This window comes from Anopheles stephensi, chromosome 2 (genome assembly GCF_013141755.1).
Source record: "Anopheles stephensi strain Indian chromosome 2, UCI_ANSTEP_V1.0, whole genome shotgun sequence".
Lineage (NCBI taxonomy): Eukaryota > Metazoa > Arthropoda > Insecta > Diptera > Culicidae > Anopheles > Anopheles stephensi.
Window position 1 is genome coordinate 76,516 of NC_050202.1, and position 15,815 is coordinate 92,330.

At 41.2% G+C, this 15,815-nt stretch overlaps 7 protein-coding genes and 2 long non-coding RNA genes across 10 annotated transcripts; 5 read left to right on the forward strand and 4 right to left on the reverse strand.

Annotated features, from left to right (window-relative positions):
- The first annotated feature begins 4 nt into the window (after positions 1–4).
- LOC118508048 (feline leukemia virus subgroup C receptor-related protein 2-like) lies at positions 5–2,857 on the forward strand. 2 transcript variants are annotated; one of them, XM_036047500.1, is made up of 4 exons: positions 5–1,905; positions 1,976–2,070; positions 2,244–2,421; positions 2,486–2,857. In XM_036047500.1, exons 1-4 carry the CDS (start codon positions 676–678, stop codon positions 2,672–2,674), a joined length of 1,692 nt encoding a protein of 563 aa, XP_035903393.1. In that variant the 5' UTR covers positions 5–675; the 3' UTR covers positions 2,675–2,857. The 2 variants fall into 2 exon arrangements, with proteins under 2 accessions (XP_035903393.1, XP_035903394.1); XM_036047501.1 differs by having other exon boundaries at positions 2,244–2,418.
- On the reverse strand, positions 2,854–3,398 carry LOC118508055. The gene is made up of 2 exons (XR_004905735.1): positions 3,257–3,398; positions 2,854–3,094 (listed from the first exon to the last, which is right to left on the reverse strand). It is a non-coding gene; the product is annotated as an uncharacterized LOC118508055 (long non-coding RNA).
- On the forward strand, positions 3,068–3,842 carry LOC118508054. Its single transcript, XM_036047507.1, has 3 exons — positions 3,068–3,228; positions 3,374–3,543; positions 3,611–3,842. Exons 1-3 carry the CDS (start codon positions 3,186–3,188, stop codon positions 3,665–3,667), a joined length of 270 nt encoding a protein of 89 aa, XP_035903400.1. The 5' UTR covers positions 3,068–3,185; the 3' UTR covers positions 3,668–3,842.
- A 66-nt stretch (positions 3,843–3,908) lies between these two features.
- LOC118508046 (exocyst complex component 1) lies at positions 3,909–6,998 on the forward strand. The gene is made up of 3 exons (XM_036047498.1): positions 3,909–5,866; positions 5,958–6,468; positions 6,538–6,998. The coding sequence occupies exons 1-3, from the start codon at positions 4,053–4,055 to the stop codon at positions 6,883–6,885; spliced, it is 2,673 nt and encodes an 890-aa protein (XP_035903391.1). The 5' UTR covers positions 3,909–4,052; the 3' UTR covers positions 6,886–6,998.
- Positions 6,848–8,280, reverse strand: LOC118508052 (DNA-directed RNA polymerase III subunit RPC7-like). Its single transcript, XM_036047505.1, has 4 exons — positions 7,872–8,280; positions 7,615–7,794; positions 7,417–7,545; positions 6,848–7,339 (listed from the first exon to the last, which is right to left on the reverse strand). Exons 2-4 carry the CDS (start codon positions 7,765–7,767, stop codon positions 6,962–6,964), a joined length of 660 nt encoding a protein of 219 aa, XP_035903398.1. The 5' UTR covers positions 7,768–7,794; positions 7,872–8,280; the 3' UTR covers positions 6,848–6,961.
- A 103-nt stretch (positions 8,281–8,383) lies between these two features.
- On the forward strand, positions 8,384–9,622 carry LOC118508053 (mpv17-like protein 2). Its single transcript, XM_036047506.1, has 2 exons — positions 8,384–8,755; positions 8,821–9,622. The coding sequence occupies exons 1-2, from the start codon at positions 8,596–8,598 to the stop codon at positions 9,255–9,257; spliced, it is 597 nt and encodes a 198-aa protein (XP_035903399.1). The 5' UTR covers positions 8,384–8,595; the 3' UTR covers positions 9,258–9,622.
- On the reverse strand, positions 9,321–12,243 carry LOC118508047 (N-acetylgalactosaminyltransferase 6-like). The gene is made up of 2 exons (XM_036047499.1): positions 11,815–12,243; positions 9,321–11,746 (listed from the first exon to the last, which is right to left on the reverse strand). The coding sequence occupies exon 2, from the start codon at positions 11,730–11,732 to the stop codon at positions 9,903–9,905; it is 1,830 nt and encodes a 609-aa protein (XP_035903392.1). The 5' UTR covers positions 11,733–11,746; positions 11,815–12,243; the 3' UTR covers positions 9,321–9,902.
- Positions 11,965–12,613, forward strand: LOC118508057. Its single transcript, XR_004905737.1, has 2 exons — positions 11,965–12,102; positions 12,183–12,613. It is a non-coding gene; the product is annotated as an uncharacterized LOC118508057 (long non-coding RNA).
- Positions 12,614–12,621: 8 nt separating this feature from the next.
- Positions 12,622–15,794, reverse strand: LOC118508050 (G2/mitotic-specific cyclin-A). Its single transcript, XM_036047504.1, has 6 exons — positions 14,968–15,794; positions 14,645–14,880; positions 14,156–14,578; positions 13,876–14,080; positions 13,543–13,790; positions 12,622–13,469 (listed from the first exon to the last, which is right to left on the reverse strand). Exons 1-6 carry the CDS (start codon positions 15,190–15,192, stop codon positions 13,379–13,381), a joined length of 1,428 nt encoding a protein of 475 aa, XP_035903397.1. The 5' UTR covers positions 15,193–15,794; the 3' UTR covers positions 12,622–13,378.
- Positions 15,795–15,815: the final 21 nt, after the last annotated feature.

Sequence of the window (15,815 nt, forward strand, 5' to 3'; positions counted from 1 at the left end):
ATGTTGAACAATTAATTTAGTTGTGCTTTGTAAGATTTGTACGATGCACAACTAATTTGATTTTTTATTTTTGTTTTTGATTTTGCGTTGATTTGAGTTTAACCACAAACTTCATACTAGTCGAAGCAAGAAGGGGATATAAGAAAACTGGATTTAACTGAAAATGTTGATGAAACTTTTTTTTAACAAAACTAATGAAAATGTTGATTAGAGCATCGGTTAAAAAAATTCTTTGGAAATAGAAAGATGAATAACGTCGAATCTCATCGATCATCACCTAGGCGCCAGAATAAGACAAATATATTATAAGGTTAAGCATGTGCATTCGAAGGAACACTGCACATACCTTGCGCTGCCACATTTGCTAGCAACAGTGTGCAGCTTCTTATCATTTAAAGTAAACACTAAATTGAGGAGAGCGAGCGCTAGATAAACAATTAAAACAAACTTATCGCTCAATCTTCATACTTGTTTTGCTTTGGCAGCTTCCCTAGGATGTTACAAGCCAAGTTTAATGCATCAAATATGTATGCACGAGCAGCGCAGCCAAGCACATATTTTTCAGAAACGTGCACCTTCGGATCAGTGGTTTATTAACAAAGCTACTATCTATAGCAACTTATTCATGTTACATTTTCTGCAAAAATAAAACGATTATCTGTAAAAAGCAGTGCGATGGAAGTGCGGTGTGTTCCCAATGAATCTAGTTTCTTAGTGCATTCAGTGCGACAGTCAAATCTTGCCTGTACATTGGATAGGAAAAAGTCGCTTTCGACGCCGATCATACCGTCACAAAACGAAAATTATTTATGTGTTCCAAAGCTGGATCATAATCGATTCCGACAAAAGCTTCCGGAAATGGGAACAGATTTTTCTTTCGACGATATCGCCATTCATACCGAAGTTCAACGTGCAACAACATACCAAACCATCGCGAAGAGTGTCTCACAATCTACATTAACAATTCCCGAAAACTATAGTTTTACATCAGTGCAAATACAAGTTTACAAACGACGGTGGTTCCTACTAGTGTTGGTCGTCCTTAGTATAGCCATATCGTACGTACAATGGATACAATACAGTATAGTAGCAAATATAATGGCTAAATACTACAATATTGCACCAGCATGGATCGACTGGACGTCCATGATCTTTATGGTGATCTACATATTTGCTGTGTTTCCAGTGTCGTATATCATGGACGTAAAAAACATGCGGCAATCTGCTGTGATTGGAGCAGTTGGAACAGCCCTAGGCGCGTGGATAAAAGTGTTTTCAGCTGATCCTTCTCAGTTTCAAATCGTCATCGTGGGGCAAATTGTGTCAGCAGTTGCACAAGTATTTTTGCTTAGTATTCCATCGCGTTTGTCGGCTACTTGGTTCTCACCACAAGAAGCTTCGTCTGTTTGTGCTTTTGGCGTTTTCGGAGCACAGCTAGGAATTGCAATTGGATTTTTTCTAACTCCTATGGTTATCGTTAATCATGAAGACTTTGGTGCTATTGGTGTAGATTTGCAAGTTTTTCTGATGGGAGTAGCTGGTGTTTCCACTATGATAGCATGCATGGTAATAGCTGTATTCAAATCAGAACCACCATTCGCCCCAAGCCACGTGCAGGCCTTGCAAAGAACGATGAAGCCCCGGCGGAAAGATTATTGGCCATCGGTTGGACGGCTGTTAAAGGATGACAACTATCTCATACTGGTTATCGCTTATGGCATCAACGTTGGCTTATTCAACGCTTTCTCAACCTTGCTCAACCAAATCGTGCTGAATTACTTTCCTGATAGTGCCTCCGATGCTGGAAGGATTGGGCTGGCGTTAATTGTACTTGGGTTAATTGGCTCGATGGTGTTTGGTTATTTACTTGATACTAGCCATAAGTATAAAGCAACCGCTGTATGGGTAAGTTTCAACAATTTCACTTATCCTGTTGCTTTTACTATGAGAATTAATTTTGTACGTGGGTTTGCAGGTATGTCGGCTTTCGGCAGTAACGCTGATAATATTCGCACTTGCTTTAGAAAGCCGTTCTAAAAAATTATTAGCAGTAGCTTCTGTGTTTCTTGGGTAATTTTGCTATATTTTGCTAGCCATATGCAGGAAGACAAAATACGCACACACACACACACACACACACACACACACACACACACATATATATATATATATATATATATATATATATATATATATATATATATATATATATATATATATATATATACATTATATCTTTATAGTTTTTTCATGACAGGTTTCCAACCCATCGGATATGAGTTTGCAGCTGAGCTTACTTTTCCTGAACCTGATGGTCCAGTAATGGGAATATTGAACATTTCAACACAGATTTTTGGCATTGTTATCACACTGATGATATCCGGAATCCAAAACGTTTTAGGCGATTTTGTGGGAAACGTTGTGAGTAGTTAATGCCTTCGATGCGAAAAACAATACATTTATGAAGCTCTTTTTCTTTATCAAGGTTTTTGCAGCATTCCTCATACTGGATGCAAATATTATAGGTTTAATTCGCTCAGATTTGCGGCGTTACAATACTCATTTAGAAATAGAGAGCGAGGCTGCTAGAGAATTTGCGGAGGATGCTGGTGTTCGCTATGGAGATATTTCAAACTATGAAGATTCCGCACTGAAACTGAAGATAGACGTCTGATTCGTATTCATGTGCTGTAAATCGAAATTCTTATCCTATTTTGGGATTTAACGAATATATTTTAAGTCGGATTTTAATTGTAGCCATGAAAAAAAGCAGGTCTCGATATCGGATGTGAGTAATTTTATACCAAAATCATCTCATTGTATAATAATGCAAAATAAACATTCATAAAAGAGTTGATAGTTCTGATTTTGGGTTTATTAAATAGCCTGATGAATAAAGCGCAAATCTAGGAGTAAATATATGTTGGTGAAGAGCGTGTTATAATTTTTTTTAGATCTCTGGCGTATTTAACTTTATGTAACACAGTTGCTAACCGTTCCGCAATTCTTTTGAAACAAACGTCTGAATCATCTGACAACGCCTGCTTCGCGCATAAGCGTCTTATGTCAGCTTGCAATGAATCTGTCAAGTGTGCTATGAAGTAGAAAAAAAAATAAAAGAAATTTTCTTGTAGTTGCAAACTGTACAGTATCTGCGTTTTTCAGCTCTCCAAGAAACAAAGAAAATGCAGCCTGTTCGTTCGGTTGCCAACTTGGCCATCCGCAATGGTAATGTATAAACAAAATATCGCTATACCTGTAACATTTTGCACTTCAACTGTATTCTGTTCATATTCTCCTCCATTACATAACCTTGCTGCTTTCTGCACAATCTACCTGATCTCGCTTACGGTGCACGGATACAATCTATCAGCTGCGTTCCTGTCTCGCGGATACCATGGACCCAGCAATTTCCGTGTGTACACAATGAACGACATGCCTGTCCCTGAAGGCGATTTCTTCGAAGAACACCGACGTAAGAATCGAGTGTACAACACCGTGCTCGCCGCCGGCATTGTTATTTTTGGCATCACCCTAACCGTGGTAATTACGCTTCTGTATTAGCGCAGCGCAATGGAAGACTGCTAATCGTTTTGTTGTACCTTTTCAGGCCAAGGAGAGCGGATTGATCTACCTTAACTACAACCCTCCGAAGAGCCTGGATTAAACAAGCGTCTGGAACGAGTCGCCACACGAATGGCATGTTAGATGGTCCGTGAAAATAAATCAATCTAAATGATATAGTCATAACCCGCTGCGTGATGTTTGTTGCATTATTCATGAAATGGTCGATTAAGTTGAAATAGTTAAAATAAACGCTCATGCGATACTGCTATGATTGATACCCCTTGAACTTGAAGAGCGTTTGACAGCTAAACGTCATATAAAAATAGAATGACATATTGTGCTGGCTCACAATATAAACAGCAAAGCTGTGTTGTAACGAAACATTGAGTTGCTGCGAATAATATCTGGAGATTTTGAGTGCATTGATGCGCAGATAAAGTAAAATTTGTGATTAATTAGCAAGTGTTATCCTTAAACTGTACGGCATGGCGGCAGGAATAAAATACATCTTCCAAAAGGAGCTGTTTGACGCTCTAGACGAGCGAATATTGTCCGTATGCAATGTTAGCAAATTGCACAAAAGAAAAAAGACGTCATACTTATGTATTATTTCTACGGTAAAGCCGAATATCGTAGTCAGCGTTTGTCAGATCAAGCAATACGATAAAGGCGTGTACAAGAAAAAACGATCCTGGTCACTGCAGGAGATAAAGTGCATCGATGGGCGTAACGAAGCCGTAGACACGCATGATTTCGACTTGATCATAGATAAGCCATTCCGATGGTTTGCAGCTAATCTACACGAGAGACAAAATTTTATCTCTGTCTTGTGGAAACAAATCCATAAGCATTGCACCGCAGCGGAACGGGCCGTGTTCAAAAATATTCCAAAGCAGTGGCTTTCGGAAAATTCGCCAGAAAAACAAATTGATGATAAGTACACCAATCGAGGCAATGCAGGTCAATGTGACGAAGAAGAGGAATTGGAAGAGTTCGAAAATGAAGATTTTCAAGCTCTTACCGAAAAAGAAGAATCGCATCTTAGCAAACTTATTGCAGAATGCGACTATGCGATAAGTAATGCAGAACTGTTTATGGATGATTTGAGTCACAATCTTTTACAACTGGACGGTGCCAACATTCAAAGCGTTCTGGCATCCGAAAAGCAAGTGCAAATGCTTATGGAACGGATTGAGGAGGCCATCAAGGAAGCTGAGAAGGTTGAAAGCAGGCTCGATGACTACGATGAGATTCTCTGCCACGTACGCGATACGATGGAAAAGATGGGAGAGAAGAATCAAATGATTGAGATTGCAAATACCAACAACGTAAGACTGTTGCAAGAACTTGAAAAGGTAGTAACGCAGCTAGATTTGCCACATGTTCATCAGCTTGCTCTCACAGATACCGATCTGACACCGAAAGGTTTGCCAGCGGCAATTGCGGCAGGTAAAGCGCTGCAATTGGCGATGAACAGCGACATCGATCCTGCCCTTTTGCGGCTCACGGCGGTTCAGGATCAGCGAAAGCGGTTTGAAAAATGGAAAGCGAAATTCTCGCAAACAATAAGCCGCCACTTGAACAATCTATTCATACACCTCGGAAATCTAGGTGATTCACAAACTTCGGGTTCAAACGATTTGTCCCTGCCGAAGCACCATAACGTGCATAAGGAGTTGTCTGTTTTTATAGAGCTTATGCACTGGATGAAATCTATGGATCGTAAGGCTTACGAAGCCCTCATTAAGGTTTACACTACTTCACTCAGCAAGGTTTACGACCGGGACATTCATTTATTTTTTGAATGTGCAAAACAAGCACTAAACTTCAAGCAATTCAATTCGAGAGAGGACATCAATAACAGCTCCATGAGCAACAAGCTAAAGCTTGGTCCACAATCAAATAAACAACCCGCCCAGCCGTACGGTATTTTGGGCATAAACAAAGAAGTGTGGTCCCCAGGAGCCGAACCATCGGAACGGCAACGCTTTGACTCTATTTTGGAAAAAGTGCTCGCCGAACTGGAACCGGTGGCGTTGAACGAACAACATTTCTGCATTGCTTTCTTTCAACTGGACATTATTAGTCCTACTGGAAAGAATACGCAAACGACGTTAGATGCGGCCAGCAACGAGGCAGAGAACCAAAAGGACGAACGTGACACTGCGCTGCATATTCCGCAGCGAAGGATTGATCGTCAAATAAACGAGGAAGTACGCAGGATGATGGGAGAACTGTTTGCAAATCTTGAGTCAGAAATTAACAACTTTATACTCAGTTTCGAAAAGCTGGATAACTAGTAAGTAGTTCAATTGGCCAATAACCAACAAAGGTAATTCAAAATATTAGAAATATAATGTTTTATCTGTTCCATATATTTCTGTCACTAGCTATTCCTTATACGTACTGGTGCGCCTTACCCAACATGTTATGTCGGCTCAAGATGCACAATCATTCCTGAGCATGACATTTGCTTCAGCTCTTATACACGTCAAGCGAAGCTTTGATAAATTTATGCAGATACAGCTGCAATCAATTGAGGAAGCCAAACTCCCGAAGCGATCTAAGTGTGGTCTTCTGCCGTATGTGGAAAATTTTGAAGAGTTTGCAGTAACTGCCGAAAAAATTTTCAAAAAAACTGAACGACGCAACGATCTGGACAAATGGTACCTCAAATTGGTTGAAGCCATTTTTGAACGCATTCCTGTACATGCCGCGGAACATTCAAAGACACCACATCAAGTAGTTAAAATGGAAAACTATCATCGTATGCACTCTACATTGTCCCAACTGAAAATTCCGGTACTAGAACTGCAAAGAAAGGAAGCGAAGACACGTTATAATGATGCTCAGAAAGCATATGTTACAAAATATTTCGGACGGCCATTGGAGAGATTAAACGTAAGTATTAAAAATTGCACATTCGGGTGTTTTTACAAACATTTACATTATTGCGTTCGGTCTTTATAGCAATTTTTCGAAGGAATTCAAGTACGAGTGCAACAAGGCGTCAAAGACACGGAAATTAGTTACCAAATGGCATACTCAAAGCAGGAGCTCCGTAAAGTAATAAGCCTTTATCCAGCTCGTGAAGTGAAGAAAGGGCTTGAGCAACTTTATAAGAAAGTGGAAAAACATCTTTGTGAAGAAGAAAATTTGCTTCAGGTAGTCTGGCGTGCTATGCAACAGGAATTCATAAACCAATACAATTCATTAGAGCAATGGATACAACGTTGTTACGCCGGTTCAATGATAACCCTAGAATTTACGATAAACGATCTTTTGGTATTTTTTTCCGAGATCGCTCAGTCACATTAGCCTTCTGTTGGGGTTGTTCACTACTCAACAGCAAACTTTATTTAAAATAGGTACAGTTATATACGTGTGGTTGAACTTAATAAACTGGACCATCGTCCAAATTATCGTCTTCATCATTGTACGCTTCGCCGTTATCGAAATAATTGTTACCATAGTCATTGTCGTCGTCCATTTCTTCATCGATGAGCTCTTCTTCTTGATCTTCTCCATCTTTATCATCTTCTGAATCACTTTTCTCCTTTTTAACCACATCGGCATGATCGCTTGATGATTCTTTTTGCTCAAGTGCTTTTAGCTTCGCATCAATGTCATCCGCACTTCGTATGCGCTTCGCTTTCGTTGTTGTTCCGGGCACTGCTTTCATGCGCTTGAAGCTAGGTCTTAATTCGGCAGGCATCAGTTTCCACAGAAAGTCACCTTCGCGCTTTGTTTTTGGATCATTTTCTATGACATTCTGCAGCATATAATCAACCATATACAACAATCAAACTTAAGACACGACGAGAACAAAATTATGCAAATCAAACTTACAATCACTTTATCACAATAACGCTGGACAGACAGTTTGGAACTTTTCTTGGTTGTGTAGTACGTTGATTCTCGCAAATACGAGATGAAATCTTCCTTCCACAGTATTTTATAATTTCGATCAGCGTTGGACTGGAATGGGTAAAGAAAGTAAATAAATTATGCCTAGACTACATTGTCTACAAAACTTCTCTACGTTACCTCCAGCGGCACTGGTTTGGACAGTAATGGGGGATACAATGGTGGCGGAGCTGCCGATGTAACCGCCTGTATTTCTTTGCTAGTGACACCCAACGATTGCAGTTGCTCTTGCGTTAATGTGCCACTAGTTTTACCACGACCACGTCCAGCCATATTTGCCAAGGAAGCGCCGAAAATGCACTGTTAAAAGTATTTAGATTTGGAGTTTCTTCGATAGGGTCCTTTTGTTATTGGGCGCGAATGAGCGCAGAACGAACCTGTACACTTGTGGACCGGCAAAAACAGGATATACGTTTCAGCAGAAAAGCTTATTCTTCCAGCTCCGCTGTTGATGTTTACACCGATGACGTATTGTATCGTATACACTTCTTTGGCATAACATTTAGAGAAACAAGGGGCGAAATACCCATTGCCATTTCTTGTGGGTAGAAAAGCAAAACCTTTTTTTTATCTCAAACCGTAAAACAACATAAAGGAGGCTTGAAAGAATGGTGCAGCTGTCGATGAAACACCGAATAAGTTGGAAAAACACATGCAGCGCAATTCGACTATCGCAACATTTTGTTCCGTTTTCCCCTACATATGTCATGCGTATACAGCTGTATGCTGCCGAAATATGACATGGGTGGGAAGATATTCTCTCGAAATATTCATATGTACAACGATGGACTAATGGTGGCACATTCTTTCCATAATCACCACCCATAAGATGAGTTTTTATTTTTTTAATGAATTGTAGTAAGGTTTTTTTCCTATTATTGCGCGACCACTGTGCGATCAGCTGACAATTATGCAAGTACAGTTTCTTCAAAAACATAACATAAACACTGCGCTATACAAGCCCAGCGTATTTCCTAGCTGAAGCGTTTTTCCTTCGGGCGGAATAGTGCTTTCTGTAAAAAAATTGATACAAATTGACGCCGGAACAGCAAACACATTCTAACAAGCGGCCAGTAACAGACGCAACCACAATAACCCGCAATGCGAAGAGTATGGAAGTTGCTTTTCGGACGTTATCTTTTGGTTACTAATACCGTTAGTTCCGGTGTGTTGATGTTGGCTGGCGATATGGCAGCGCAGGAAATCGAGAACAGACTCGAAAATAAAAACGCAGCTTCAGGGCGCAACTGGCAGCGGATGTGTAAGTAGCGCTGGATGCTTGTATGACTGTATAAATTAATAGCTGTTTATCCCATTCCAATACAGGCAATATGACATTGGTTGGTCTTTCCCAAGGTCCATTGCATCATTATCTGTATAAGTGGATGGACGCATTACTTCCCGGGGCTTCGGTCCGGACCGTGTTCAAGAAAATTGCCATCGACCAATTTGCCATATCGCCCATTTTCATCATCACTTACTTATACAGCGCCGGTTTACTGGAAGGCGCATCCGTTACGGATTGCACCGACGAACTACAGCACAAGTACTGGACTATCTATACTGCGGATTGGCTTGTTTGGCCACCCACGCAGTTTATAAATTTCTACTTACTAAGTCCAAAATATCGTGTCTTATACATTAATGCCATCACCATGTTGTATAACGTGTTTCTTTGCTACATTAAACACAACGACGATCTGGTTTTGCAGCTAACAGGAAAAGCACGAGCGAAAACGGATCCTTCTAGCACCTCTTCGTGATATTAACGCTGGTATCGTTAGTCGTTAAGCTATGAAGAGTAAAGACGGACAAGCACATTTCAATATTGATAGTTACCCTTTTAGTTTGTATTTTAACAATCTCAGCTGATCTTAGCTATTGGTTCGCAATATTGTACTTAACAATTGTGTACGATGTAGAAACGCTGTTTATTCTATAATCGCGTTGTGTCATAACCAGTTTATCACGCGTTACAAAGTCGAACTTTAATTACCGATTTGTCGTACGAAGTTGGAAGTTTGTGTGTATAATACATGATTGTTTGTCAGATTGTATCTAAACATAGTAAACGATAACGAACTGAAATCGATTCGTAGAATAAAGTAACAATCGGAGTGTTATATTATTCTAAATGACCTATATTCGTAAAATATCTGAAGCAGACTGTAGTTGCAGCACGTTACTATGGCAGAATGTAATGGAACTCATCAACTGAAATTTTGACTACGATCGATCCATATTTGAGCAAATGTGTACAGCTCTTCCGGTGTAGCGGTTGTCAATGTGCCGTGGAGCTTTTCGGTAGCTTTTCACAACCAATGCTTGTAGAAGAATTTATACCAGTCTGGAATTGTGTTGTGAAACATGGACTTTATCTTTAGCGATAGCAATCAAATGATGTTTACTCAATCAATGATCTTAGCGCCGTAAATGTCCCATTGAGCTATCGAGGTGGTGTTAACGAAGCCCCAGTGCCACTTTTGCCGCGGGTTACTGAGATCACACGGATTTACAAATATTTCCCGATTGTTTAGGTCCATATCTAGACAACGGTTGTTTTTGCCTTGCTTTAGCATTTGCGTTTCAGGATCGTACCGCCACAACTGATTGCCCTGTCCGCCGTGGCAATGGTACAGAAGAACTTTAGCATTAGGAACACTCTCAGAGACATCCCAACACAGCTCGCCGAATTTGATGCGTAAATCCCGATGCCAAGACAGTTGGAAAAACTGATTAGGCTGTGGCTGCGTCTTATCCTTGGCGCATGAATAAAGACCGATCGTTTGTTTTTCGCCATGGTTCAGCGTATCGACGCACAGAGCCGGATTGGCGACACTCTGGATGGCACCGTTCGCAAAGTCCGGCGGCTCTATTGGAGGATACTTTTCCACCAGGTCGAATGCAACATGCGTCATGAACCATTTGAATGGTTTACATTGCAAACGCTCGCGGATTGCCAGCTGTCGCGAAATGTCGCCCACATCGGTGTTTTCGTACTTCTTTCGATCGCGCATGTAAAGATACTCTTTATACTCGTCCATCCACACTTCGGCCACGCGTTTGTAATTGCGGGTGAGAAAATCTTTCTTGCGCGGGTTACCGAATGGTGCATACCCACGATAGATGTGACCGACTCGGGAGCATGGTGCGTCGTACATTTTGCCACCACACTGCCATATTTTGAAGCTCAACTCATACTGTTCTCCACCCCAAATATCCAATCCTTCGTCGTAGCCACCAATCTCCCAGAAAAACTTGGCACTGATCGCAAACAGCCCCCCTGCCATTACAGGGCTTTCGAACGGTTCAGTGGGGTTTTGCAAATCCTTTGGTAACAGAGGAAGTCGTTTGTAGAAAAACTTCCAATCGAAGGCACCTCTCGCTCCTTCATCCTGCGCCCGATACTCGAACGTATCCCAATCGATGACGTCAATGAAAGGACATACGCATGTACGGTAGTCTACGGCAATCGGTTCAAGTAATGGTGGCAGCCAGTTCACGTTCGCTTCCGTGTGCGAATCCAGGAAAATGAGCACATCGGCTGTTGCAATTTTTGCGCCTGCCAAACGGGCCGTAATTAATCCGGACCGCTCGGGTAGTCTTACGATCTTTACCTTTGGCATATTTTCAGAGACGTAATCATCCAGCTGCCTTTTCAAGAAGTCTTTAGTGCTACAATCGTCCACGAGAATAATTTCAGCAATGAGCTCCGGAGGCGAGCGAAGCAGCACACTTGATGCAGTTCTTAACAGCGTGCTCCAGTGTTCATTGTAAAATGGAACGACTATACTTACGTTGGGAAGTTCGTTCAGGTATTGTTTCTTCCGACAGCCGCGATGGCGAATGTCGGGAAGCGATCGATTCAGTGAAATCTTATCACTTAGGACTGCATTAAATCCATTCTTTTTGAACAGTTTGTCCTTCATCTCACTCTCGGTTTTGTCCAAGTGACCGGCCTTTCCTTGTTCTCCGATACCGCTGCGTCTGGCCTCTTCATGAATTAGATCGTAGTTGTGCCAATCGACGCGTTTGTGATGCACATTCTTCGGTGGTTCATTGAAAAACGATCCTTCTCTTGCGTGCGATTCTTTTTGGACGAGCGCCGCCGGGTCGAAAACTCCATTCAGTGCTATTTTTGCATTTTCGCTGAACGACCGGATGGCCAGTGTGAGAAACAATAACACTCCAGCTAGAATGAACGCAAACTTCACTAACGTACGCGCGTTTCTCCTCATTACCGCACTTGCCCCTGAAAAACAATTTGATTGACAATCATACAATGCAAAACGAACTAATAAATACTGCAATGCTACGTACCGCTCGTGATACACCGATGCAAACAGCCAATATCGCTGTCAATGATACGGACGATATGATGAGCTGGCAATCGTACGCTACAAAGCTACACTCACTTGGCACAAGAAGCAAAACAAATCGTTTTCAGTAAGCGAAAGAAACGCGGTAAATTATAAATCCCTGTGCTACCAACAATTCCAGATGGTGCATTCTGCGTACAATCCCTGAGCGTGATTGCACTTTCACGCCTTTCACTGAGCAAATGTCGCGATACGATAAAAACAAACCTCAGCAAGAAACTTCAAACCGGTATAACGGGACTTTTGCTAAGAAGCACACCTCGCACGGTACTTCGTATTCCCAGAATTGATAATTTGCGTTATTTCTAGTACGAGAATGCCGACACCGTTAGCGCCACAGCCGCTTATTTGGAAGCATCTAGATTCTAACAATAAAACACCCACTCCGCTGCTGAAAGATTGTTATTACATCGTTCGTGCTCGCAACAAGTGGTTCGCGTGATTAGTATGGTTAATTTTTGAGCTGCAACTTCGTTTGACATGCTGTTGAACTGTTTTATTTGTACATCGCGAGCTGCTAAGGGGCCAATGTCTCACCAGTCGTTTTCCTTGGATATTTTATGCAAATGATTAAGTTTGTCTGGTTGGATAAAATGAAGTATTAACAGCATCAGTAAATGGGGGGGATCGACGCCGTATGTCTTAATAATAACAACACAGAAAAAGCGTCGCTTTCCGTCATCATGATGAAATTGGTGGTCGACGAAACAAACGGAATAAAAAGATAATCCAATTTCGGAGACGGCTCTTTATTATTACTGCTTCTATTTATTTCGATGTAGAATGATGAAATGTTTAGTTAATTTAGAATGTTATAACCGTTGCAACTTATAAATATGTCGTGCAGATATCGTCTTTTGTTAACCGTGGTCCCTCGTAATAGTTTGCGCTATTGTGCAAGACTTAGCGTTATATTTGTTTGCCACTCGGATCCCATCTGCAGGCCTTATTTAGTTTTATTGTCATAAAAATGTTTACAAAGTTCTCACACGCCTTAGCTAGAAATGGTGGAAAGTGATTCTCAGATGTCGCGATAGTTGTGTCACAATGTGCCGAATCATTTTCATAACTGTGTAGCTACTCTACTGCAGCATGACTATGTCAGGACAAAACATTTATGACCAAAGGAATCAACTCCAAAACGATTATTATTCAAATTTGTCAAACGATGTTAACAAAAAGAATTGTAGCAACTATACAAATTCGTAAACAGTACTACACATTTCTTACAGAGAACTACAAGTGAAAAGCGTAAAGCTTTACTTAACAGACAGATCGAAAAAATACATGAAAGGCATACCAAATATATTCAGAACATTAGTCTATCTAATCGTGGACTTCAACTCAAATATAAATACATAAAAATGAAACATTATCACTAACCGAACAAAAAAAGCCGCTTGGGATACTGATGGCGTTAAACAAAAAAAAAACAACATGTCGGGCTGATCTGCGCTTTCCATACCCTTTGTCAAGTCGCTGCCAGTATGTGCTTGTAGCCGGGTTTATGCAGAAGAGTTACATAGCACCTCACACATTTGGTCGAGTGCAGTTTTAGAAAGTTCAGCAACAGCCAAGTTTGAGACCTCGAGGAATCTGAAAATTGGGAAGATAAAATGCAAAGTTAAAATAGACAATGTTAGCCCTTTTTCTAGTACGTTTCACATACTTTTTGGATTTATACTTTTCCTGAATTGCTTGTTGTTGCATCGTCATCGCATCGACATGTGTCTTGTTTAAGTCCAATATAATATCTTTTAATTCCTCCACTTTGTACCCAGTGTTGCGCTCTAACATCTTGCACCACATCGGAAGATCGAGAGCGCGTCTTGCTAATGCCAACGCTCCAGCAGCAATTTTTGATGGCATATAGGTCAGGTAAGGATCCGCTTCCAGCAGTGCTAATTCGCAGAGATACTTCACAATATGGGAGAAAAAGAAGACATGTAATTGATATTGTATTCTTGTAATTTAAACTAGCAGAAATAAGCTTATTATTTACCATAGCCAAGTATTTAACCTTGTCCGGGACGTCATTCATCACGCAGTAAGTATTGATGAACACCAATGCTGTTGGCACGGTCAAATCGAACGATAAAACCTTCAGAATCAGTTGCTCCATGCGCAATACTTGTGTCTTGGTATAAGTGTCGTCTGTGATGTAAACAAACTCGCTAACATCCGGTGGATATATTTCCTCGTATTTGCTACAATTTTAAAGAGAGATATTCATAAATGCGACACATCAAATCAGGCGAACCAATCTGAGTGTGAATGCTTACGCTGCAATAAGCATAGCAGCTGTCCCGACCAGCTGCAGTTTGGCACGCACTACCGACATGAAGCTAAGAAACCGATCGATGTACGAGACAGCCAGGGCGAGTGTTTCTCCCTGGAGTTTGTACTCGTCTGAAACTTCCACCAACCAATCGACGAGAATCGTACGCATGGAGTGAGTTATGTCCGTCTGTTTCAGCATGTACCCCGGCTTTGGGCGATTTCTCTTTTCTGCCTCTTTGAGGTAAACTAGGATATCTTCTTGGTATTCTTCTACCTCGAAGAAACGCTCACGATCATTCCTTGGAATGGGTCCATCGACAATGATCATGCTTGCCGATTTGTCTATGGACATTGGGGAATAGTTTTCTGCCACCGACATGGGAGTTACGAGCAGTTCCGCATGCTTCAATTCCTGCAAAGGAGCGCTAACGAGCCCGAAAAGTGGTAAAATTATTATACTTACATTCATTGTTCATGCCAAAGGTGCTTACCGTTTCTCGTGGATCGTATCTACTTTCTTGGGAACACACATTTCGGTCAAATTTTCCTTCGATTCGTCATATATCTCGAAACCCTTAAACGGTTCAGTTAATATAGTTGATTTTGTAATAATCTTAGCTTGCAAGGTCTGCTTTGCATCGACGGCATTTTCATCTCCAAGTTTCCCCGGTTTTGGCAACGGTTTGACTCCGACGGCACGTTGATACTTTATTTTGGTATCTTTGACCTATGAGGATCATTATTTCATAAGTTAATTGGAATTTAATATGGTACACTCTAGGAGCGTGGATCCTTCCTCACAACATAAACCTACCGTCTTTTCTACATTCGTTACGATGTTAGTTTGCACATCACTAAGAACGCTACACATCACGCTTTGTGGTTGCTGTTGCTGATTGCCCATGGAGGGTAAAAGCACATTTTTTCCAAAGGGTGCCAGAACTTTCGTAGCATCAATGACGGCGTGTTTATTTTTTCCTGCTGGGGGAAGAACCCGGTTTTCCTTTTCCATATCTTCACGAACGCGGAAAGTCGCCATTTCTCACACAATTTCGTATAGCGTCCTCGCTGGCAATCGGCAAGCTTTCGGCCTCCTTGCTTTTGTAAGCAATGGTTTATAAGTGTGACAAGCGTGCGCGTCGGGGGCTGCTTCGTTAAGAGCGCAGGAAAGGCTTTGTTTTACGTACTTGTGTATGTGTGCGTGAGTGTATCTCGGACAATTTTTACGCACTTTGAAATGTGTGGCTTACGAGTTAATGAATATTATTGACAGTAAAACTGCGCATATCTTGTCCTTGTCCAAAAAATGAGGAAAGCCGAATTCGAGACTATCGAAACAATAGCGAAAAGCGCTACTTCCAGCTTGATTGCATTCGCCACGGAGCGCTTGGCATCAGGACGCGTCTTAGCAGCACATTATAAGTATGAAGATACTTTTATCATACGAATATGAATAAAAATGCACGCAATCTCGAAGATTGAGATGGAAATCACTTGAAGAGACACATTAATACACAAGTGAACGGTACAGACACACAAAACGAACAAGCGTAATGGAAAAGCACCTTAACGAAAAGAGCGCTTCCTTTTTCAAACAGAGTAGAAAATGGAGGCAAACGAATTGAACAGCTGTCGGCAACGGTTTTCCGGTCGTACCCTAGT